Source organism: Xiphophorus couchianus, chromosome 14, assembly GCF_001444195.1.
Source record: "Xiphophorus couchianus chromosome 14, X_couchianus-1.0, whole genome shotgun sequence".
In the NCBI taxonomy this organism is placed as follows: Eukaryota; Metazoa; Chordata; class Actinopteri; order Cyprinodontiformes; family Poeciliidae; genus Xiphophorus; species Xiphophorus couchianus.
The window spans coordinates 7,481,598-7,507,946 of record NC_040241.1 but is presented as its reverse complement, the minus strand read 5'-3'; the positions used below and the strand labels follow the sequence as shown (position 1 = coordinate 7,507,946).

The 26,349-nt window shown below is 40.2% G+C and overlaps 1 protein-coding gene across 1 annotated transcript in view; it reads right to left on the bottom strand.

The window, feature by feature from the left end:
• tnfsf10l (TNF superfamily member 10, like) overlaps positions 1-26,349 on the bottom strand; it is a 66,849-nt gene that overhangs the window by 20,500 nt on the left and 20,000 nt on the right. Inside the window, exon 2 of the mRNA XM_028038207.1 lies at positions 18,049-18,198. Coding sequence (XP_027894008.1) covers positions 18,049-18,198 — 150 coding nt within the window. The remainder of the gene's footprint in view (positions 1-18,048; positions 18,199-26,349) is intronic.

The window sequence follows — 26,349 nt, the reverse complement described above, 5'->3', positions numbered from 1 at the left end:
TTCTTTGGTTATTTTTTATTATTTAAGAAAAAGCCGGGAAATTCAGCTAACCTAACACTGGTAATTTAAGTTACGCAATTTTAATGCACAAACCTATATTTGTGTCAAATTTGATCAGTTTATATTTAAAGTATGGAACCTTATACATTTTTAAAAATAAATGCTCACACAGTTTTTTTCCTCTTGTCAGCCACATTTAAACAGAATCTCTAGACTGTTTTGAATAGAAAAAATGTTTTCTGAATCAAAAACAATTTCTGAGTCAGAAATTGTTTCTGAATCAAATCGTGGACTCACACATCTCTAATTTAAATCAGTATCAAATTAGTTGCTTTCTAAGAGCAAATGGCTGAATAAAATGTTACCGAAAGGTGCCGTAATATAGGCAGCTAAACACAAATGGGCACATCATTGTTTGTATTTTCAATACATTTTTTTAACAACCACCTTTTGATTTCTTTACAACTATTCGCTATACTGTGTTGGTAATTTCTCGTTTTAAAGTAACAAAACAGAAACAAGCTTCTTGGATACGGAGACTTACTGAACCCTGAAACTAAATCACGCATTTTCCTTCATTTTTTTTTTTTTTTTAATTTTGGCTGAGAAGTCCAATCACATTTGACTCCAAGTAATGCGTCACGAATTAAAGCCGAACACGTGCTACATAAAAATCTGACTGCCTCAATGCTGCACACATATAAAACGTTAGACAGTTGTTCATCTGTGGGGGGATGAGAATGTGCCGGGGAAATTCCCCAACAGATGAGTCTGGAAGAGAGCGATTAATACATCAGTCGTGACAACACAAGAAGCCTCTTGTGCTGTTGTTTTTGATGCTAAGGAAAAGCTGGCTGTCCGAGCTGTGGAGTTAGGAGGTCCAGAAAAAAGATGGAGGAATGTTAGAGGAGGCTGCTGGTCAGGAACTTAGCCTGAACGATGAATGGAAGGAAAAAGGAGAAAAGAGGGTGGTCGGTGCCAGACACAGGGCTTTTGTGTTTGCCTATCAGCTGGAAATCACTAACAACGCCGCAGACCACCACCCCACCCGGAAAGTGTGTGTGTGAGAGTGTATAAACAGCATGTCAGTGACTGACATTTGCTTTTCAATAGTCGACTAGAGCACAGGGTAAGATAAGAACGTGCTCCTCGGGGCCCCCGGCTTGTTTCATTTGGCTCGACGCAAATAAAAGACAAAACTGTTTGCTGGTCTGACACAAAGACAGAAAGAAACATAAAAACGTTTCGTTGTTTTGACGTCACCGTGTCCGTCTCCGTCATCATCAACGCTTCATTTCGAACTACACCCTCGACATAATCAAATGTTCGACGTAGGGAACCAATGGTACCATATATTTACTGTTACACTTTGCCCTATTTTACGAATGATTATATCAAGATGTCATATCCCCACGGACATTTTTTTTGTAAATAGTTAGTTGTTAGGATTTTGGCAGGCCAAGGGGAACTTGACCTGGATGTGGGTACAAGGGCCTAAAAACGTTTTCAGCAGTAACATGATCTGAATAAAGTTTCCTGCCTGACTTGTCACCTGAAAAAAGTCAAGCATGCGGCAACCAAAACTGCAAAATGTACAAAACGGCGCATTTTTGAGCTGTTGGACCGTATTGCGAATGTGGGATGAATTAGACATTTCCCAGGCTTTGTTATTGCGAGCTGAAGCTAAACTTTGCACAGACTCCACTCTGTCTGAGTATTTACTGTCTTACATGTAGGTCCAGATACCGTCTATAAAATTTCACGGCGACTCCGCTGGAGCATAAACAAAGAGTTGCAGTGCGCGGATCAAAAGACCGAAGATAAAGGTACATCAAACCCTGGACTTATTGTTCGCCTTGAGGCTACTCTGACTATTGCGAAAGTACTAATTGTCCCTTTTGGGTATTTCGCTGGCTGCGTCTGATGTCTTGGGAACAGATGCAACATTCACCAAAGCAGCTAATGATCTAATAATATAGTGACAGCTCACTGCTTCTTTGCAAAACGCTCCGACTGATGCTGATTCAGGAGTCTTTGATGTTGCCTGAGTGAATCAAAGGGTCCTTTCTGCCTCAAAATTTTGCCGACAGAACTCAGCAAACTTTAAAACCCCTGAAGATGCAGAAAGCTCATATGCTCAATGATTAAATGTGACTCATGTGTCTGAAACCTCCGTTAGACGCTTGTGAATTAATAATATCCTATTCATAATTTTTTTTTTTTTTTTAACGTTGATGGGGGGTAATTCCAGAACGGTAAAACTGCCTTTTCTGATTATTTTTCTAGATTATTTTTTTCCGTTTTAATCTTAAACCCTGAGGCAAAGAGCATTCTTTTGAAACTTTTACATAAAACCCCCCCACTAAGTTTAGAGTGCAAATGAGTAACTTCATCCAATTTGGACGGAAAACACTTTGTGGGGATTTTGGGAAACAGTTGGTCTCTTTCTCCTTACAATAATATCAGATTAAGTTCTGGGCGTTTCGAAGAAAAACATGTTTTCATTTAAAATCTAAGCAAGCCCTGTGATGTTGATCATTGATACGAAGCTTAGAAAAATGTATCCCATCATTCTCTATCGCAGTTGCTCAATAAAATCACTTTGACTTTGCTACTTTTATGCGTTGCGGCTTCTTCCGTCGCAATGTCATAGATGGAAAGTTGTGGAAAATTTGCGTTTTTCTACCAGATAAATTCAGACATAGTTAAAGGGGAAACTTTACGGGAGAAAAGGGGCGCAGGGTTGAGTAAAAGATCCGTTTTAGCACCGATTTCAAATGGTTACACTTGAGAAACACTGAGACCTTTCATACACCAGACACATCAAGCCTAGGGAGAGACGAATGAGTCCAGTCAGATTCTTTCAGAGTGATATCAAAATAAGATAAGAGCCAGGTCAAACTCAAGAAGAGGACGAGGCACTTCATTTTTGTTTGCTTCTCGAATTAAATTAGGCGTGGTAAAAGCCCCGCAGAGTATGAGGTCTTGATTTTGGACTTCAAAGTTCTGCCCCGCGTTACGAAACTCGCTGATTTATTGCGAGAGCAATCCAATGCTACGTGGCATGCGGCGCGCAGCCTCTTGAAAGTTTAAACCTGCAAACTGTCTGTTCGCGCCCCCAGCCCAGCCATCTCTAAACACCTGTTTTGCATCAGCGGACCCAAAGCCAAGTATTTGCTGTGACATCACCACTCGCGAGAGGGAGCAGATTCGGTGATACGACGCCACCGCTACACACACACACACACGTACACACACACACACACACACACGAGGTGGGACCAACAGAGCGTCTCTGCCGCACCTGATTATTTGAAAACACGTCGGCTAACCTTTTGACATCATATGATCCTCATCAGCAGACCCCTAATCTGCTGGCAAGCATGGATGAATGGGGTCTGATCTGCAGCCTCTGACTGTTAAAAGTAAATTTTTCACATTTTAATACGCTCTCCAGAAGCTTGTTGGTTTAAATAAGAGAAGAACTGATGAGCCATTTTGGTTCTGACCTCATGACACTTAGCGGGCTTTTAAAGTGCTTTCTGTCATCGTCGTGGCAATACTGCTGATAAGAGCTTTTGCCTGCACCATACGATAGACCTTTAAAAAGTGTTGCAAAACTGTAAAATGGAAGGAAAAGGACACAAGGTTTTGTTATATTTTACAGTTAAAACTCTGAATTGTGTGGCAGTCGTTAGTACTCTGTTCCTTTTACTGGGATACCCCTAAATCAATCCAAAGCAAGGAAGTGCTATGTAGGAACTATCCAGCTGTTTTCTGAAGAACTTGGAGGTTTCTAAGGGTGTTTTTACACCTGATATTCTGGTAGACATTGTTTGATTGGGGAACGAAGTTGCAACATTTCTTACATTTTCATCTGGTGCGGTTTGCTTTCACACTGCATTGTGTCAAACAAACCAAACCCTTTGAAAGACCTGTTCCCCCCTCTGGCCTGTGGTGGCGCTGCACCAAGAACCACTGAAGGAAACAACATAAATACCTCCAAAAAAAGGAATTTCTTCCTTCCTCTCAAAATGTAAACAAAAATGAAGTAGAGTCAAATTTTAGCGATTTATCAAAGACCACGAGTCATTTCTCCCTCTACCACATTTATTTAGGTTGGATCTACCCAGAATGCCTTGCATTTTGTGCGTTCTCTGGTACGCTTGGCATTCACATATGCATTTGAACCGCACCAGAGTTCACTTCAACTGAACCAAAACCTAGGTTTTTAGGCGGACCAGAGTTCGCTTTTTGGTCCACGTCAGAGATCGATTGCGTATTCACACTTCCCCCAAAAAACCCAGACTTTCTTGGCTAACAAACTAGAGTTTGATTAAAGCGAACTAAACTGGGCTAGTGTGAAAGCAACCTAAGAGAACATTACCCTGACCAAACACCAGGGATGAGAACAACCATAAGAAGCCATGTTTAGAGTTTGCCACAAGCCACACAGCAAGCATCTGAAAGAAGGTGCTTTGGCTAAATCAGAGCAAAAATGAGCATTTCTACCTACATACAAAACACTATACAGATACGTATGCAAAACAACTAAGACTGCGCATAACCGAACACACTGTTCCCATGGTGAATCATGGCAGTGTGAGAGTCATGCTGTGGGCATCCGGAAAAGGGAAGCTGCAAAAGATTCAAAAGAAGTGGCTATTTATGAAACATTGGTGAATAATAGAAGACTTACAACCATGTATCCAGTGCATCAGCTTTGATATGATCTGAAAACCATCCCCCATTGTTTGCTGTCTTTCAGTATTTTCTAAACACATCTGTCTTGAAACAATGACAGGATCACTCGGCAGGAAGTCCTCTGGGACATCCACTGGGTTTGGAAGAAACTCAAAAAAAAAAAACATTAAAAGATTATCTTTTACGTAAAGGATGATACGGTTTTGCTTTCCTTCAATGGACAAAAGTCCCATTTGAAAGAGCTACAACTAGACCAATGAACATTGTTAGGTTAATTTTCAGACCCCAGGGTCAGTTTGGCTTAACTTCGAGAACTCTAACCCTGGTTTAACCCCGGCCTCCCTAAACTTAGAAGGTAAATTCCATTCCTTTGCTCTGCTGAAGGTGAACCGGCTCAGGGGTGAAGGCCGTGACCCTTTCAACCGAACGAAGAGGAGGCAACATTCTTCCTCCAGCAAAGTAATTGCTGCTCACTCACTATAGCAGCAAGGCATGTTCACATCACCCCTTATCACTGCTGTTAAAATACACCAAGGAATTTGTTTTTGTCAGGAATGAAACAGCCAGGTCTAAAAGAAAAAGAAAAGAGAAGTTGAAGAGTGAAGCAAAAACCAGGGAGAGTATATATGAGCGAGACCTTGTACGCATTCCTGCCACATTTAGTTCCTTTCAACCGCATCCCGAGCTATCCATCACTCCAGCTACAGTGTGAGAGCAGCTGCGCTGGCCGCTCCTCTCAGCAGGTGAGTATCTGTGACGCTGCTCTTTAGAAGGGAAGACGGAGAAGGAAGAGAGAGTTTGAAAGACTGGACTGCCTCAGTTCAGGTTGTTTATCCTCATTTCTCTATTTCTCTCTCCCGCTGGGCTTTGAGCTTGTGTTTGCCCAGAAGGGATGACAGTTGAGACCAATTCAGCGCGCACCACCGAGAACAGCTGTATTCTTTTACAGTGTTCTAAAGGTTTTTGGCTCTCATTCGACTGAAAGACCCACAAATTATACCCCAAATTAAACCGGATGCTAGCTAAACAGATCCTATTGCAAGTAGAATTTGGCCAAAAGATTCTTTCTTCATATTTACTACAGTGTGGTGAGGAAACAGTAGGGGACTAAGCACACAGCCATGAGGGCACCCAGCATTCACTGATGGAGCTGGACATGTTTGTTTCCAATGCAAAATAAGTGTGGCACCGTGAAAGTTCACAATCCAGAGGCAAGTGGGATTGTTCAGAATAAGTAGAAATTAATTACTATTAGTATCAGGGAAATTATGGTATTAAACATGTAGCTAAATGCAGAGTTAAATTGATGTAAAGGAGAATGATTTTTTGCAAGTAGAGGGGGTTCCTTGTTCAAATGAGTGAGTCATTATATGACTTGCCTAAAGCACTCAATTAACAGTAGAGTTGGCATTTTTGAGAAAGGAAAATGTACCTTTTTTAAAAAAAAAATCTAATTACATATAAATCTTTGATTCTATCAGTTGAGTTTCTCTTCATTTCCTATTATGTTACTCCACATGCCTTTTTTCACACTGAAAAATTATCCTTTAAAAGCCACTTTGGAGGCCAAATCGCCTCCTTGCTGAATTGAGGGGGGAGAAACGGGAACACAAAGAGGCAATTATGTGGAGCCCCACTTCCAAAAACCTTTCAAGAAAAATAGTTAGAAGTCGAGATGCCCAAAGCTGTCATCTTCACCAACCCCTCAAGGCGGCTTTGTATGAAAACCAGACCAAAATTGTCTTACTGAAGTTACCACATGGGTTGCAAAAGACTGAAGACAGTTTGTTGCCACGACCACAGATGGGATTTCAAGCCCCTCCGTGTGAAGGAGAAACAAACCAGGAACTCTGACGCCTTTTCTGGCAGATGGTCAAAGTGAAAAACTAAAACCAAGGCCTCCAGCATGATCATTCACTACTTATACATAGGATGTTTATAGCTGAGTAAGTACATAATTGAACTATGAGCAAACCACCCCTTTTTTCTTTACTTCTGCCCCAGTTTTCTAACTTTTTCCCCCTCTCCATCTCTCATGGATTTCCTATCTGTTGCATCCCAACCGGATTTGGTGAAAACTTCCCTCGTTCTTCATTCCTTTATTTTCTTTTCCAGAAATCATTTCAGTTATTCCTCCACTCCGTTTCTCCACTAAGGGTCTCTTTGTTTCCCCATCTGTGATTGTCAAGGTACTTCCCTTCACCGTCATCAGCAGCAGTGGTCTACGACATTCGGCAACAAGTCTCATCTCCCACGTCACCACCATCGTCTTCGTCCATCATCGTCACACGCACACGTTTGTCACATGATCACAGTCATCAACATCATCGCTCACTACTAACTGCAGCTTGCGGGTATGTTTATGGCCTGCGCGTGCTCTGCTGAGGGATATGCAAAGTCATATTTTATATAGTCAGCTTTGAGCCAAAAGTGTTTAACGCTAGCTTTTATTAGCTTATTTTCCCTCAATCTTATGTTACCACTTTTTCTCTCCTTTTTTTTAACTGCCTTTTCTGTTCTCTTTCTTTTTTTCTAACTTTATGTAAGTAACATAAGCCAGCAGGTCTGGATGTCCAAGCACACCGCACATTTTATCAGTTCACAGAACCTATATAAAACTAGGCCTCGGTGTAGAACCCCCTTCACTCTGGCACTGGGTTAGTCTGTCAGTTCAATCTGGTGGCTTTGAAGTAAAACATTAAATAATTGTATCAAATGAGTGTATCAAAAAGCTTGTCTTACCAAACTCGACCAACAACAAAGACATGGGAAAGAACCTTAAAGTAAAATGGTTTAGTTGTACTGAAGAAGATTTCAGGGCGTCCAAGAAAGTGCCAGAATCACCTCTTCTTGTAGATATCCCCCCTACACAATCTTGTTGCCGTCAGCACTGTACTTATGCAACATTGACAGCTGGCAGTTGCAAATGCTTCTGCACGTAAAATAAATGGAATACTTTTGCACAATAGGGCATCAAAAAAGCAGTTTCTATCCAAAAGATGGCAGAATGAAATTCGTCAGCCAGTACGAGGATAAACCGAGTAAGAGTCCTGCATAGTTAATTTCTCTGATAAATCCTTCTGACTGTTTGGGACATCTGGAAAATCATTTGTCTGAAGGAGATGAGTGATACCATGAGCCCTGTGTCGTGTCAACAGTAAAGCATCCTGATGCAATCCATGTGTGGGGTTGATTCTCATCCAAGGGAGTGGACTTTCTTGCAAGTCCACCAAAGAGCACTGCCAAGAATTAAGTCAAAATGGCAAAATGGCCTCCAAGAGACAATCCCTTTGACAATTCAGACACATTTTGGAGATGATTTATGTGTCTTCCAGGAAGATGGAGCACCATGTAATGAGGTGTAAGTGATGATGGAGTGACTCAAGCGTTGTAAAACAAAAATCTTGGATATGTGTCCTTAAAACTTCCCGGACCTCAACGCTATTGAGAATCAGTGGTCACTTCTCAGAAAAAAATAAAATAAAAAAATGAGACAAGAAAGGGTCGCAAGAATTGACCCAGAAGTTGGTGGGGCGATTTTTCTTTTTTAAGCAACTTGATGCCAGGAGATCAACTAGAAATGACACTTTGTCGAGGTGGAGCATTGTTCGCCATGAAGGTGAGCTGGCCTGTGTCGCCCATGATGAGGTAAACCCACTGGATCATTGATGTTATTCAGGAAGTATCAGCTGTTCACTGTGCAGGCGGAGAGCAGCACAGGTCACACTCATCTGCCCAGGATGCAACACCACCATCTCCAAAGGCTCATCTGGGGACATCAGTGACTGATTGTGTGCTCTTTAATGTTTCAATCAAGGCTGGCAGCCATCATTTCTGCTCAGTGTGATTCCACTTTCTTTTAAGTTTAGCACAAACTCGTCCCCGCCCTTTAAGAACCTGCAGTGAGTTACCCTTGCAGGTCGTCTGGTAAGCAGACTACACTAACGTAAGCATCTGGTTGCCACTCACCTCCTTTAATTATCCCTGGAGTTCACTTTCTTGTTCCAGGGGGCGCTGTTCACAATTATCCTATTTTATTTCTTATTTTTTAAAATAGTGCAGGCTCTGCATACTTTTTATATCAGCAGACTTTCTGAGCAGTTTTATGGCTCCAATTCAAAGGCCACTGGTAAATCTTACATGTGCTTAATGTTGTTACTGAACTGGAGTGAGAAATATGGTTGTAATTAGATAAACATTAACAAAATACCTTGAACTTTCCTGTAAGGTCAGATGATAAACACATACCTAAGCACTATTCTTGAATCTGAAACCGTGCTTGTTGTTCACAGCAGTAAGTTGATTATATTTTACGACTTCCAAGCCCTATGCAACTGCAGGCACCATAAACAAATATTGAGACAAAACAAAGTTTTTATTACATCCAGACATACAGTCAAGTGAAAAAATCAAATAAAACGGATCCTAGAAAGTTAAATATCCAGTTTTTCCATAAAGAACTGTAACATATTTAGTCTAACACTGGTATGTTTAGAGTCATTATCATATTTCTGTGCCCACTTCGATTTCATTTCTACTACGTCTTACTCATGCACGCTCTGCTACACAGCAGATTTCATGGGGGATTCCATGATGGTGAGACGACCAGATCCCACAGCAGCAAGTCATCTCTAGACCATGACACTTACAGTCGGTGAGGTTCTTTTCCTGGAATGCCGTATTTAGTTTAGACTAGACGTTTCCTCTGCTCTGGTGTCCAGTTAAATCTGTCTAAGGCTCATCTCTGCCAAAACCAGGTGTTCACTCGCAAATCAGCAGTTAGACCGACAAACTAAACGACTGAGGTTTAAACAGATGTAAATGCTGAGTTTGTTTTAATAATATGTGTGATATCTGTGTGTAGTGTGCAAATTAAGTTGGAAAAATTGTGGAGGTGTCCTAATTTGTTCTTGATCTGATTTTCTTTTTTTAATTATTAGAAAAGTTCATGCAGAAAGTCCACAGGACCTGGATTTTAACCCAGGACCTTGTTGCTGAACTTTTTAAATTATATTTTATGTACATGTTTTAAAAGTAATTTTTCAATTTCTAATTGTTTGGACCTATTATGGAAACATTTTGCATGTTTTTACTTTTCCATTTGGTTCTCAGCTGCTTCTAAAAACACCTTAAACGCTTTAAAAAAAAAACATTAGCCGATTTTTGGTGAACAATTACTTTTTTTGGTCTCAGGAAAAATGAGGCTTTTCAAAAACCTCCCAATTGTTAAGTCACCTAACAACAAAAGCTGAGCTCCAGCATGTTTGGTCAGCTGGTTCTACCACTGTATGCGCTGTACAATGGCTGCTGGAAAAGACAGATGCTTTGTTGTTGTTATACTGTCCATTGTTATTGGTTGTACAGGAGGCTCTACTAATGCTTTTCAAAGCGAAACTGTTTGCAGCCTGTGTAAATGTTGAGTTGGGGGCGTGGCCAGCAGCAGCTTATCTGGCAGAATGTGGTGAACATGTTTTGTGTAGCCCACTGACCTCTCCTAACCTGTTCAAGGTCACCTTTACAGTATTGTTAAAACCGATATCGAATACCCATTCGTCTAAATGTGTTACAAACACACAAAGACTTTTTTTTTTTTTTACTTGTCTAACCTCAGGTCACCACTTTTTAACCACTTATAGACATTTTGCCTTGTACAGTGCACCCCATTGCATCTCATCTCCGGCTGTTCTGTACTGATTTTAAACCCTTCTGAGACTTGCGTTTGTTAGAAAGTATGGCTCCATTACAACAAACAATGTAGAAGCATGTGTGTCATACATTTACAATTACTGTGTAGGATATTTACTGGTGTAAAGCTGTGTAACCTCTTTCTAAGATTGTCAGATAATCCACTGAGGTTTCTGCCTGGGCTGAAAATCTACATCTCCAAGTCTTTCACTGAAGCATTTTATAAGGAAAGAGTCGGCGCCTGCTCGATCTGCCAGCTCACTCTAACCACCATCTTGGCTTCATCGGGTGACGTAATATTAACAAAAATCAAGAAATGGAAATCTCCAAAAGCCGACCTGTCTTTACGTGCTAAAAACACAACCGCAATGTTGTTTTTTTAAAAAAGTAAACTCCACAGTATTTTTTTCCTCCGCAAGTGGCAGGAAATAAAACCCAAAATGCCAAAAAGGAGACCCAACAAGAAAGCCCACTTCGTGAATCAACATCTAATCATGTGAAAGTTTATAAGAGGGTAATTGGACGTTAATGTGTTTGGATGTTTTTCACCAGCAAGAGTTTTTGACTTTCCTACAGGAGGAGCGCTAGACATTCCCGTTCCTTTCCACTGAGGAGCAGAGGGGCATGGAGCAGCGCACTCCGATTGTATCGAACAAGTGGAGCCCAGAGGAAGGAGGCGAAGGGCTGAAAGGTAAAACAAAGAACTAGTAAAGGGACAGATTGGCAAGAAACACACTTCCATTTTCATGTAGAATTTTAAAGTAAGGTCAAGGAAAGAAGTAAATATCTAGTTACTCCAAAAAACTTAGGCTCTGAGTTCGTAAAGTCTTTGGCTTGTTTACTGTAATCGTTAAGTACATTCTTTTAGAAGAGCCAGCTGTTCCACTTCATAGCCATTGGCACTCTGCAAGTGGAGGTAATTGGTACCTGTGGGAGGACAATCAGACCCAGAACACACTAATAACCCACAACCGACCAACTATCAAGAGATCCAAGATGGAGGAAATTACCGTCCATAAAAAAGTTATATTTGTATTAGACAGCTAATTCCAAAGTGCAGATTGTCAAACGCAAATTAGGAACTTCGCAGGTTTTGGAATTAATCACAATTTAATGGCTTTTTATACTGACTACTGACAAAGTAAGCAGTATTTACAATACAAAAACTTTTTTTTTTAGCTAAATTATTTAATGAGCTGAACAACAAAAATATTTGTGGTTCTGTTGTTAGGCTATTCAGCCATCAGATTGGTGCAAAGTGCTTCCAGGAAACCCTGATCCTTCATGTAGCTTCTTTAGAAATGAGAAATCTAGACGCCAATGTTAGCGTTGAGGACGTCTGTGCTCCTGCAACATGTTTAGCATTGAGAAGCTATTTTAGGCTTGGCTAGCTTCGCTCATGGGGTCTCTGTTTTTAGCACACAACAGTTGTTTTGTTTTTTTTCCAGTATCTTGTCTGATTGTTTTTGAAGCAAAAATGAACCCACAGTGGGCCTGGAGAAGCAGCTCTGTTGTCCACTGGTGTGGTTTGCGGATATCGCTTGTGCGTCAAATTTACGGGCTAAAAAAAGACTACAGAAAAAAATTATATATGTAATTAAGTGATCAAAATTAATTAACATGTTGAAGTCATAACTAAAAAATAAAAAGCTTTGTTAAAATATTTTTATTGGGTCCGTGAATGGCAGCAACTTTAAGAACAACTGTACTTTAAAGTCACCGAAACCTGTGCATTCCACTACTGGCTTAAATTACAGTACAGTTTTGTTTCATTTGTGTGTGTGTGTGTGTGTGTGTGTGTGTGTGTGTGTGTGTGTGTGCGTGGGTGTGTATGTGTGCCTCTATGGAGGCAATAGGAAATGAGGGGGATGAAGCTAAACGGCTCTAAGTGTCCAGACACTGAGACGAAGTGGGAAAAGTCCTCCTGGAGATTGTCTACTACAAGATGACAAATAATGTTGGATTGACTCAGCGAGCTTAAGAGGGGGTGTGTGTGTAGGCGTGTGCGTGCGCGCGCGTGTGTGTGTGTGAGACTCTCAAAGCAGCTTCCTTTAGTCACAAGCATTTTCATTCTGATTCAGCAGCAGAAATGAGCCGAGTCTGACCTAAATACGATTCAATTGCTATGTGTTTGCAAGCTTACAGTCTGCAAGATCACAATGATTTGTGTCAACTGGTGTGCGTTTGGATTGGTTTACTGTAAATTCATCATTCAGGTGACAATCTGCACCTTTGAGGGCAAGCTGCCATCGTACCTGCATAAGCAATCAATAGGAATGTGATTTTATAAGGAAGACGACTTCTTTTCTTTCTTGTGTTTTTTTTTTTTTGGTTTTTTTTTTGGACCAGAATCAAGTAATAAATTCCTGGTTGCATCCAAAACAAATACTGTAAAGTCTTCGCTTGTCTGAGCAAATCTCACAAGTCACAGCCAAGCAGAACCAGGTGTCTATACAGCTGAACCCGGCCAAAGCAGATGCAGAGGCTGCCTGAGGCTGAACTAATTTAGTGCACTTTATGTTCAGTGGCTTTGTTTGACTGGGACTACTTACTGTAAGTTTTTCTACCCCCATATGAACCAATTTAAAGCAGGTTAGAGGTCAGTGTCACTCGAGGGAGCCGCTTTCCTGTTTGTGGCCAAAGAAATGAAGGATAAACTACCTTGTCAAATATCAAATTAAGTCTGGATCCAGTCATACAGCTGTGCTGGATGTGAACAACTGTGGTATGTTCTACAGTCTTATTACTAGAACGATAAGGAGAACAAGTTTTATTATTTCTTTATTCTGAGCAAAAAGAAGGGAAAAACTGAAATTCTTTCAGGCAAATAGATTTTTTTAGCTGTCTGATATCTCTGGTTATTTACTGCAAATGTGATTGGGATCAAAATAAAACATGTTTAGCTTTTAATCTACACTTTGAACATTTTTAAAGGGATTTCACCACACTCAAATACAGGTAAATTTGTATCATTACTAGAACTTTTTTGTCCTGAACTGTTACATCTGTGTCTTCTTCTACAGGCAGATGGAAGACAAACTGAACCAGACTTGAACTGATTCTCTTTTTTGGAAAAGCACAGACGGAAACAGCCTTTGCTGCATTTACACAAGAGAACTGTCTGGAAACGGCCGGTGTTTTCTGATGTGGGGAAAAGTTTCATGTTTAGACGAGAGCGCAACGACACTATGAATCCGCTGTAGTTGTCATGCCAAGCCACTACATGGCGCTGTGATCTTAGCATGTCGTCAAAATGTGCAGGAGCTTTTGATTGTCAGCTTGCAGCTCATTTAGAAAACAGTTACTTGTCGGGTAATTTCTACCACCGGCACCACATTTCCCTTTTTTCCATAAATAAATAGATAAATGAAATAAAACACCAAAAACAATGGCCCTGAATTCTGTTTTTCAGTCTTGTTCACAATGTTAAATATGAGCTGCTGCTCTTCTCAGTGGAATGTTCTGCAACTCTCCGAGAACATCAGCTTCCCTGTGAGGCTTAGGCGCCAAGAACAGTCAAAGTCTGTCCAAAAGGCCTAATAAATTATTTGCGAAAAGAGCGTGAATGCACGCCACCTGGCCTCCAAAGTATTACACTCAACGAGTCTTTCACGCTTGAGATACTGCACACATCAATGACAACTGAGATTTATTATATTGCGCAGCTCTGGCCTTAATGTAGGTTTGACCTCATCAAGTCGAGCCAAACTACTAATGACTTCTGAAACCTGAGAGGACGACATGTGATCTGATAGATTTGCCAGTGTACTAATGCTACTTAGCAACTTAGCTAACACAACTGTTTTTTTTTTTTCATTTTTTTGGACTACATAACCAATTAAAATCCTCCTTAAATAAAACAACATGGGGAATAAAACAGACACTGCCACTTTAAGAAAAACTTTCCTGCTTTCTTTTTCGCAAACACAAACATAAAATTTATTCAAATGAACCTGTTGCACAATGTTCCAAACAATGAGGCACATTTAGAAAGAAGTGTCAACTTTATCTCGGTCTTTAATTAACTAAGTTGGGCAAACATCAGTGCTGACAGAGTAAACCTGGAAAACGTACACACCCCGTTTGAACTGCTGGGTTTGATGGCGTAATAAAAAGAGACCACAATAAATCGCTTCAATCACTTTTGGTTTATTTTAGCATTTACTTCACACACCATTAACTACAGTAAATCTGACCAACGGTAAAAGACAAAAAAAAAAAAAAATCAAGATTCTTGCTTATTTGCATCCTCACCTAAAGACATGAGTTTAAATCGACTCAACATGTCAAGAGGAGGATATAAAAAAAAGTCCAATGGAAACACTACATTTTCCTCCAGTCGGAATGGTCTAGCTAAAGTTCACAAATAAATTTGACCAAAAAAAAAAACACCTCTAGAGGTCATAATCTGATACACTAGAAGGAGTTATACAGGGTAGAGGGAAAATACTGGCAAGTCAATATGTAGAATGTAAATAGGCTCTTTTCAAATGGTGATTAACAAAAGTGTTCACTTAATGTAACTGTGGTGCTGCAGCTTTTCTTTATTTACATTATCCTTTGAACAGATTTATTTATTTGTTTCCGCCAATTAAAAAAATTGGCGGAAAAAAGCTGAGAAAGCATTACGATACTTTATTACAGCTAGCGTTGCATAAGACAGCGACAGTAATAATTAACAAGAGTCCGGGACGAGCCAGGTCTGACTTCTCGTAAGAAGGAAATAGTTTACTAATTTACCTGCGGCTTCTAAAGAAGTTTCCGCACGTACTGGAAAACATCAGTTTGACAGAATCAGAGTCAGACAGGTTCATTTCAAACATCTGGCATGCATACACACACACACACACACACACACACACACACACACACACACACGGAGGGGTAGGATTTACACCTGCCGGTAAGCTCACTTAGATAAATCTTCCGGTGGTTAAAAAGTAAACAAACAAACAAAACAAAATCTCAGGACAAGTTTGGGCGTATAGATGGAAGCTTTGGGCAAAACCACTCTGTGTTCCAAATGCTCTCAGAGCAATGACACAATTGCTGCTCCACAAATATATAAATGCAAATACTGCTTTTAAAAAACATCCCCATTTATAATATGCCTCTTGAAAACACCGGTGGCATAAAGAAGTGTGATTTATACCACTGCACTGAACACATCAACTGGATTTAATCATATTGTCAAATTCATTGATGCGTATTGATACTTTCCCTGAACAAACAGTGGAGAAAATACTGAAACTAACTATCAGTAATAGTATTTTTTTTTTAAACTCTTTAATTGCAATTTATTGTGACAATACAACCCAAAAATTCTTATCATGATAAGAAATTTATCACAATAAGTGATAAACGATACAATAAATGCTCACAGTTAAAGGGTTAAACGTAAACACTGAACTCCTATGGGATTGTTAGAACGGTCCAGTCAAAGTCCAGACCTAAATCCCATGGAGAAGGTGCAACAACATTGGATTGTTTGTCGTTTTTAGAAGCCACTGCTAAAAAACGTTGCTTCATTTTCTCATTGTCTTCACTTTGTGTGTTTCCTCTCACACAAACTCCCAACATAATGCGCTGATGTTGTTGTTGTGACATGACAAAATGTAACAAAGTTCAAGGGATTTGAGTCCGTTTGCTTAGTGCTACCACTCGCTGCACATGTTGAAAGGATGTGGGAGTTGTTTCAAGACTCCATATGTTACAAACATGGCAGCCGTTGAGCACAAACACTAAAACAATGAGCCCTCCTGTGGCTAAAACCGAGTACGGTTCTCTTTCAAATTCCAAACGCCAGCTATTACTCATCGTAATAATATCTGTCTTTCATTACTTTAACAACAACAGGCCCAATAAAGCGACACTGAATGATGGGGGGTTTTATCAAATCTGCAGTTTTCAATATCAACAAACTGTTTGAGTTGACATTAAGAATCAGCCGGTTGAAGTTTCCATCACCACGACTGAGAAACAAGGATATTTTCCAAAACATGTTTCCAGTGAGCTGTCACTCAAACACTTTTGTCTCATTCATTATGATTTATGTAAATTTGCCAGAGATTTGTTTGGCTGTCCAAAACCGTCCACCCAGGTTTGCGTCTATCCACCCCTGGCGTCGTGTGAATATGTATTTATTTTAATTGACTGATATTCCATCATAGCTGACCGTCGCTCCATTACAGTGACAAATGTGCACAATCGCTCCCGCCCTGAGGTCGGCATTGGTCCCTGCAGATGTTTTCTGGGCTCGCTGGAACCGAGCAAAGGCGCTCAAGCTGCAGCCCAAAAGCCAAAACTCATCTGGTCCCAATCCGGGCGCTCTGCAGAGACGGCCGAACGGAACACCGACAGCGACTTTATATTAAAATGCCGATGGGTTTAAAACGACAATTCTGTGGTCAAACTGGGCTTTTCAGGGGAGAGACTGTAACTCTGTGAAAACTTGTAAACAGAAGATTTTTTTAATGTCTTTTAAATGCTAGAATTAATAAGAAGGTGGAGTACGCATGAAATAAAGATTCTTAGTAAAATATGCTCTTTTTAAAATTTTGATGTGAACCAACTTGAAAGAAAAACATTCACAAATGTTTCTGGCTCTTTAAAGCTGACGTAGTTGGACGTTTCTGTAAGGTTCAGCAGTGCTTCAACAGATTTTCAACTAGCCTCATTTATCACAAATCGTGTTTGTGTGCGCGTGTGCGTGTGTGTGGGTGTGTGTGTGTGTGTGTGTGTGTGTGTGTGTGTGAGGAAGTGGGGAGTAATAGGTTGCAGATTTGTGAAAATGTGGATAGTCGCTTTGCTAACAGTGATTTTTCGATGCGCTGCAGTTATTCCTACCTCAAAATCATCTAATTTTACAGAGCAGAACTTTATTTAATAGTCCATTTCAGCCTATTATGAATTATCAACTACATGCTTTTGTTAATAATTAAACCCTTGCATTCTGCTTTTATTTGTATTTCATAAAGCGTTCCAGTGCGTCTTGCACACCAGCTGCGTTTCCATTACAAATGTGCAAAACTTTTTCACATGTTAATTTTTTTTTGCTAATGTTGGAAAAAATGTGATTAAAATCACACGTGAAAAACCTTGTTCACATGACAAGTCATTAAAAATCATTCACATTTTAGGCGCTAGCAACCATTAGCTACCAGACGAGACGTTGGCGTCCTATCGAAGCTACTTACACTTGGGAACGGCTACAATTTTGGGGAAATTGTAGTTGCTAATTTCACAACAGCGATTTGAATTCAAGAGTTTTGAATGACAAATCAGGAGTCTTCTTTTGGAGCTAGCTGTGCGCTGTCCAATAATGCTAATGCCTGTAAATGAGCACTTTGGTCCTGTATACAAACTGACATAAAGCGAAAAAAACACCGATTTCGATACGACTGGAAAACCCCCCCCACCTCATCCGAGCACACAACGTTTACCAAAACATTTGAGTTCTTGTGAAATTGGCATTTTTTGATATAGCAAATTTACTTTTGTAATTCCAATTTGCGTAGTTTTAATGGAAACACAACTACTGATACACAAACGTAGTACGGACACCCACTGGACAGATAACCGCCTTAAACTCCTTTCTATGAATCTTAGCCTTGATAAATTTGCTGAAATGGTCGAACGAAGGCCCTAGTGGTTCCCTACCTTCGAGATGTAGGCCTTGATGCCTTCGGCCAACTTGATGCATGGTTCCCCGAAGAGCTGGGCCAGCTGATCCGGGATGTCCTGGTCCTTGTCCAGAGCATTCAGTAAACTCAGGCACTTTAGTTCCTCTGTCACTCCTTGGCTACGAACCTGTATGGCAAACAAAGATGGGAAAGAAATCAGCAGGGGTACATATGAACCAAAGTTTGGAAAAACAAAGGCGTTAATACAAGTCTTTCCTGCCTTTTGGCCAAAAAGCAACAAAATAATCTTTTAAATTTAAATTAAAACCAGCTAGGAACCAAGTATAGCTCCTCCCCTGCTCTTATGCTGGAGGCGATTCAGCGTAAAATCCCTAAAAGATTCTCGTACCCACATACTTTTTACATTCATTTTAATTAACGTGATTTCAAATACTTGTCTTGCTTTCGACTGGCCTCCAGGGACGCCTACGGTCGTCACAGAGTTAAAATCCCCTCATGGCCCGGTGTGTCATCACTCGCTGTGCACGGTCAGGCAGTAGCCTCGTTCCGCTGTCAGTTTCCTTTCACATGTGTTTCACATTTTTCACTCTAACTTCGAAGTTTCCTGATTCCTCATTCCTCAGTTTTGAGCAGATAGGAAGCAAAACACAAAGCAAAAACACTTCAAGACAACTTGAAAAAGAACCACAATCGTCTTAAAACTGATAAGACAATCTTATGAACATGACTGAATGCAGTATTATTAGATTCTCAGATTTCATTACTTAAATTGATTGTTTAGATAAAAGCTTTATTTTCCAGACTTCTTGTCCTTGCTCAATTTTCTAAATAATTAATGTCTCTTTTTTGTCTCTGATATGCTTTAATTTGATTTGCCAAACCACTTTTTGATGTATTAGACTTAGTGAAACATTAAAAAAAGGCCTTTTTACGACACGTTTTTACTTTTACTTTAGTAAGCCGTAAATTTAGGTAGATTTGTACTTTTGGATTTCTGTTATCAGTTATGTAGGAACATAGGGTTATGGTTAGGAGGAAAATCTATGAGAACCGAAATGGGTGACGCTCTTTGCTCTGGAGCAACTTTATGTGCATGCATGCATGCGTGTGTGTATCCTTCAGGGAGGTTTTCACGGTCCAAAAGTCTGGCTAATGACTCTGTAACAAGCACTGATGACGAGAACAAAATTACGCTGCTGCACTCCTTCAACCCCCTGATTTAGTTTTATTAATTTCTTTCCACTTGACCGCTCTTCTCTAATGAAATTTGTAACTTTTTTTTTTTTTTACTTTGTCTCTCGTCGCCTTTCTTTGACATTTCTCTCCGTTTTCCAGCTAATTTTTTTATTATTATTCTTGCAATAACTGTTCATGTTGATGCCTGAGAGGATCAACTGGCTCCTGTAGAAGATCGCAGTGCGACTATAAGCGAGCGTGTGTCTATATGAGGCCGAACCAATCGGGTCGCGTAAAGAATTTACGGGAAGAAAGATGGTGCTTCTCGACATGTTGCCTCCACTCTTTTAAAGATGACTCATGACCTTAAAATTTGTGCATCTATTTAAGGACAAGTCATTGGGTTTAATTGGATACATGTGTCAGCTTGCAGGTTCTACTTTGTGTCTACGTTGAGTCACCTTTAATAAATTGGAACAACAATGTGTTACGCCAGAAAATGGGTCATTCTAAGTCTTTATACTTTTCCTAGAAGAAGAATGCTGTCGGCAAAGACGTGAGATGGTTCGCCTTCTTGCACAGCATGTTCAAGAAAAACAACATTTACGGTGAGGAGAGCTTAAATCTTTTCTGGACTTATAGTTATTTAAGGGAGTATTGGGGCTTAGAGTATTTTTCTAAACTGTGGCCAGCAGTGAATCTGCACTTGAGACCATTAATTCTCTGAGACAAACGGGAAATTTATAGATACAGCAGAGCGAGGCTCGCTTTTAGCTGCCCCAGCTCAGTCGAGTGTTTACACCAACGTTTAAGCCTTTCACATGAATAAATGCCCTAAAAATGATCCCAGATACCCCGACTTATACATCATAATGCTGCAAAATAAAGAACGTTAAGATCACTTTTATCACTGTTGTGTGCCCGACACAAGATTTATTATTAAACTACACATAAAATGTTATTTTTCTTTGTGGTTACGTAAAGAAGAAAAATGTCAATCAGCTGATGTGATAAACAAAACGTTCCTCACCAAAATGTAAGGAACATTTTGGTGAGGAACATTAAAAGAGACCTACATGAATATTGAAGCGCATTCCTCTGTCGGATGAGAGTCTCTTGGAGTCCGGCGTGTTTTCACAAGAACTTGCTCAGGATTACTCTAGTAAACACACCAAACACTGAGGTGGGAGTTTGAAGACTGAAGCTAGAAGAGGTCACAGTTTTTTGGGAGAAATTTTATGGATGCTGTTTAAATAGATTCAAACGTCTAAAAAAGGGGCCTATGACCTGTGGAAACCAACAGCATAAAAAGGCTAAGAAATTCAGAGCTGAGGATGTTGGGGCGACGCGGTAAGACTGATCTCAATCCCTCTTTCTGACCCAGCTTTCCTCCTGCTCACTTCTCCATATGTTCCCTGTTGTTTTTCAGTACCGCACTGACACAAAGAGAGCACAGTAGGTCATCACGGATCATCTGCGTATAATCAGGACACTTCCCAAGAAAAACTGCTGACAGCGGAGTCTGGGCCGAGACACTCTGTCTATTGTGAGGGGTGCGATGACAGCTACCACCGGCTCGAGTACTGGGGAGGTTCCCGCGTGCATGAGGAGATCTGAGCGTTACTCTGCAGAAGGAAAAGGAGTGTAAAACAGGCATAGTTTCTTTCTGGTGACTCTGCCAAAACGCACTCCCCGTTTCGGTGGATATGGTTGAAAGATTTATTGTTAATGAGGAATCTCTTTTGATGTAAGGAAAACAACAAACTGTTTCTCTTTCAAGACCGTGGATGTATGTGTGGTCATGCAGGTAAGAGTGTCCATTAGGCCTTGACAGTGTGGATAGGGAGTGTTTGATCTATTATGGGAAACAGTCTAGCCAAAGTCAGCGCAGAGATAAAAGCCATTACTATCACTGCCCTCTGCTAAAAACAAGATTAGAAGTAAACTTTTGGCTCCATTAGCGAGTACCCGTACATACGAGGTCACAGGCTAAAGCAGGAAACATGGACAGATACTACACTACTATTCTTGGGATTTATTTTTGCATGAGACACCTAAATATAGTCTGCCAAAACTATGAGAAAATGTCTTCGCTAATCTAGAGAAAAGTCAGTAAAACGTATTTTCCTCTTCTGAATTTGGCTCCCAGCAGCTCTGGTTTTCTTTGGATGAAACATCATCAAACTTTCCCGTTGTGCTGCTGTGCAGAGCTTTTTCCCACCAGCGCTGGCGTGCGCCATCCAAATAACAGAGGCTTACGTCACCTCATTCAACTTTCAAACCCGTCTGAGGAGTCGAGACTCAAAAGTGGCGAAACGGTTAATGTGAAGCTTGCTTAAAGCAGCAGACTGAACGGCTCAGTGTTTAAATCTTAAACTGAAATACAGCCCCATTACTAAAAAAAGGAGGCAATAGGCCCAGTCTTATCTAAATCTTTATTATCTTTTGATAAGTTTGGGGGGAGTTACAGTCTGTTCCTCATTTGGCTGGCGGCGTAACAGTACACCTTTTCAAACCAAAACCATTTTTGATTGTTTGGTAGCATTAGAGCTTATCAGTCATTCAACGATGATGGAAGAAGAAAGTTGTTAGTTGGCATCCCTGAAAAGCTATAAAGTGTACAACTGGCTCTTCATCAAACTACCATACAGACCTGAAATAGCATGTCAACATTACAAGTATAAAGAAACAACCATTAAGTGATAATGTTGTGCTAGCTAGATGTAGCTAGCTAACAATTCAGACCAGACTGAAGTTGTAACAAATGCTGTAAAGCAATTAGCACCAGTCACATGTCTGCACTTTGGTGTTGAAATCCAACGTTTTAAAAACATGCTGAAAGTAACAGAACCGTGTTACGTAATGTCCAGTGGTTACGGTTACACCCAGTAAATTAGAGTGGCTTTAAATTAAGCTGGTACCATCGCATGCTAATGCTAATATGAATACAAAAACAGGATTGATCTTGTGTAGTTTATGTGTTAAATGTACAAATGGTTGTATGTTTTTTTATGTGGCATTTTTCATGTTCTCATACTTTCTTCACTGCTAAACAGAGTAACCCTCAAAAGGTCCTGAAGTGGGATTTCAAACCCGGATGTCTGTGGTTCTGTTTATGTGTGACTGAAACAAAAGGGGAAAGTATGGTTTATAAATGACAAACACTGTTTTGTTTTTTTCATTTGAGGAACGTTTGCCTGCATCTTTCTTCTTAAAATTAGTGAAAATCTTGCCCTCCACAAAGCATCCATCTGCATCAACCCCATGTGCTAACAAGGTCCAGTTTGTACTGGGCCATACAAAATCATTTCAACACCCAAACCCTATTGTTATTTTGACAAATTGAATTTTTTGGACATTTCATTAACTTGTTTGATACTTATAACATAAAGCAAAAAAAAAAAAAAGGCTAATGATGTTTAACGCATTAACGATTTATCTAAAGATGGGGATGAGATCATTTTTTTGTCAAAAAGTAAAAGATGGCCGTGGCAAAGTGCTCCAAAATGTCTAACCACACCAACATTTCAGTGTCTTTTTCTAAACTTAAGACACCAAATACAGACTAAAAAAGTCATGAAGGTATTTCAGACTGACCTGAAAGAGCCACAGAAAAGCCCACGGATGTCCAGCGTGTGACAAGTCGGCTTAGGGACATAAATTTAATCTTTACCTTAGTGACCTCAACAAATACATTGTTCACTCATTTTGCCTCTGATTGAGTAAAACCGTTGGGAAACAGAGAGGAAAATGTGAGCTATTTTGTAAACCAGTGTCGACATGCAGGCCTCCAGAGAGCGGGGGGCGAGCCTTTGTTGCTGTCATGCCCCGACAGCACGCATTTGGGGAGTCTTTGGAGGTTTGAGTCAAAACTTCCCTCTCTGCAGAGTGTTCCTCTGACAGCTGTGCATCTGCCAATCTCAACTCCTCCCCGCCAATTCCTGAAGTTGCAAAACGCAGTATCACTGTGGGAGCAAGGACAGCAATCGGAACAAATCGACGTGACAACTGAGGTCCAGCCGAGGCAGTAACATTTTTTAAGACATTGCTTTGTCTTTGTGTTTTTTTGGGAACCACTTCTGAAAGGTTTGATTAATTGTTTTTGAGCTCCATAAAAAGTCTGAAATTTTACAAGCGAATCACAATGTTCTTTGGAGCTCTAATATGTATATATATTTTTCTTCAAAACACATTAATCTTGTTTAATTTTTTTTTTATTTTTACGCTGAAATATTCCCAATGCTCTTGTCCACACAGCTGTGTGTTTTAATAGTGTGATGATCCACATGATTCGGCCTTCCCTTGAGTTCTAAGCCGTAAGTCAACCGCCCCGCTTTCAAAGCCAAAAAAAAAAAAAAAGAAGAAAAACAGCAGCAAACATAAAACCCCCACTTGCTAGACATGAGAAATTATGTAATTCTATTGTGCAGCTTAATAAAATGAGATGCTTTTCTGGTCAGATGTCAGAAAAAGAAAAAGGAGGTTTGAGTAAAAGTGTCGGTAAATCTAATTATTCATGGTTGACCCTAGCGTCCCAAAGTGTCACGCCAAATTAGATCCAGCTAAACTTTTCACGTTTTATTTTGTTTCACAGTGGATTAGCTGAGCACTAAGGAGCTAACACTAAGGTGTTCACTGCGTTCATTAGAGAGATTGGAAGAAGCCGTCCCCTTTTTTCGCACACAACGCTCTGCAATGCCGACCGAAACGTCTAAACAGTTTGAGGTCTGCAGAGATGCTAGCTGACCTTTTCCTGACCCTAGACCTGCAGAAGTCCTTGACAGAGAGAAGGTTGGCGTTGAAGAGCTTTTCTGCAGGACTGATTGTTCTCTGCAATTTGGCCTTTCCTGTTTTCTAGCGAAGCCAAACCACAGTGACGGACGAACACAGAAAAAACTGAAAAACAAAATGGAAAGTTGCCACAGTTCTTGAGTTGCCACAGGAATCTTTTTTTATTTTGCTAACATTAAACAAGAAAAAATGGCGTAAAAGTATTCGCTGAGAAAAGAATGTTTTGCTAGCACTAGTCGTACACCGTAGCTTGCTATCAACGCTAAGGTCAGCATTCGTAGCTTCTCCACATTCAAAGTTACTTCTACTGGTTAAAACTGAAGTTAACGAGTTTAAATGCACTTTGCTCAAACTTTTTACTTTGAGGAAAAGCATAAAAGCAGAAATCCAGTGTGAGAACATTGTGTAACTGCATAAACGATGGTAAAGTACCAAGACTAGCCGCCAACGTCATTACGGATCGCATCTGCTTTAAATCTTCCTTATGGCTCTGTGTATCAGTGTGTGAAGCATTTGGTGGTCAAGTCATTCAAATTTTAAAATAGTAACACTGGTCAAAGCCACAAACCCCAGCTGGATGTGATACTGCACACTGATATTGGAATGAGGATTGTGACTCGATATAATGAGCAGCTTTATTTGAAACTCTTTTATTGTCTTATTCAGTCGATACAAGAAGAGAATATTGTGTACTGTCTCGTTGGGTGAGCTGAATGTATTGTTACGCACTCTATTCATTTCCAGTACCTACACTTTTACACATGAGAAGTAAATATCTAAACATGGTATTACGTATTTAACAAAAGCGTTTTTTCTTTGACCACAAATTGAAAAGAAAAAACCGATGTAGAGGCACGTTGATGAGGTTGAACAACTGGGTTCACTAATGTGACTTTCAACATCTTTGTTTCATCTAAGTTTGGATGGGATTCATTGATTGGCCATAAATAGCCGTAGAATATTAAGGGTTATCCAGTGTTGGATGCTAAATATCAGAATGCAGATAAGCAAAGTATCCTGATTATGCAACAAATAAACGAATAGCCAGGAAAATATTATCCTAGATTAATTTCTGAATAATCTTAATAGAGTAAAATCAATGATTCCTCAGCATGTAAAAACTTACAGTTGTAAATATAAAAACAGTGAAAGACAGAAGAAACACACAGTTGACAACAAAGACATTTTTTTATGTTAGCACACCTCACTTGGTTTCTGACTTTGTGAAATTCATCCCCATTTAATGTCCTGAATATATAAGTGCAATGTGAAAGCAGATTAGATTAACTTTTATTAAACCCTTATTGAAACTGAGTTTCAGTCAAATAAACTTAATCTTGAGACGTTTACAGGTCATTAGTCATCTCTGCTTTGATCATTTCTACCTGATTATAACCTGGCTGAGTGTCAGTTGGCAGCTGGTCAGTTTCTACAGAGTTTCCTATTGATGCATTTCTTTGAGATCTGGAGAATATCTAATAATTTAATTTGACGGCATCATTTCTCCAAAACACACCCAGATTGTTTTACGTTGGGCCTCATATCCTGAGCTGTGCTGAAAATACCGAAGTAGCCAAAGTTGCCCTGAGACGTTGTTTATAGAGTACACTAGAATGTTTCTGTTCAGCATTTACATCCAACAAGTATTGCTTTCAGACATCCCCTAAAAGCCAAGAACAACAAAAACATTGGGGGAAAGAATGCGTCGCGATGTCAGAACCTCATGTGAAATCATTTATGCATCTCCTTGCGCTGGAGATAAAGCCCACGATGCTGTGCTTTTGGGAATAATCATCCGCCGCTACGGGCAAGAAAGACTCTTACGAGGATTTTTAAGCGATCTACCTGAACGCACTTTACTTCTCTGTCCTTTGCCAGAAAACATGCGGTGCCTCATATCTGTCCGTTCTGGTTTGACAGACCGGGCCCCGGAGAGAAATCCTGAAGCCGACTCTCAGGAAGGAGCAAACAATGCCGCACTGTTCCCCCCTCTGCGCGCGTACGTATGTATTATGTGTGTGGCCTGTTCTCGGTGTGTATGTCCAACAGTGTATCAGTGTGTATCGGTGTGTGTGTGCGCGCTTGGCTTTTGCAGGACACCGAACCTTGAAAAGAATATCTCAGAGGGCCACTTGGAAAAGCGGGCCCTCATTTCATGTTCCTATGTCTGTGTGCGTGGAGTTCCTTGGCAGTGAAGGAGTCTCATTTGAGAGGATTAGGAAGAGGAGAAGCAGCCACGTAACTCAAATCCAGCGAGGCAGAGTTCTGGAACGACAGCGTGTGTCTTTTGGAGGAGAAACGGCAAGATCGGGGAAGGAGAGAGTTTGCCGTTGGTGACAATGCTCTCCAT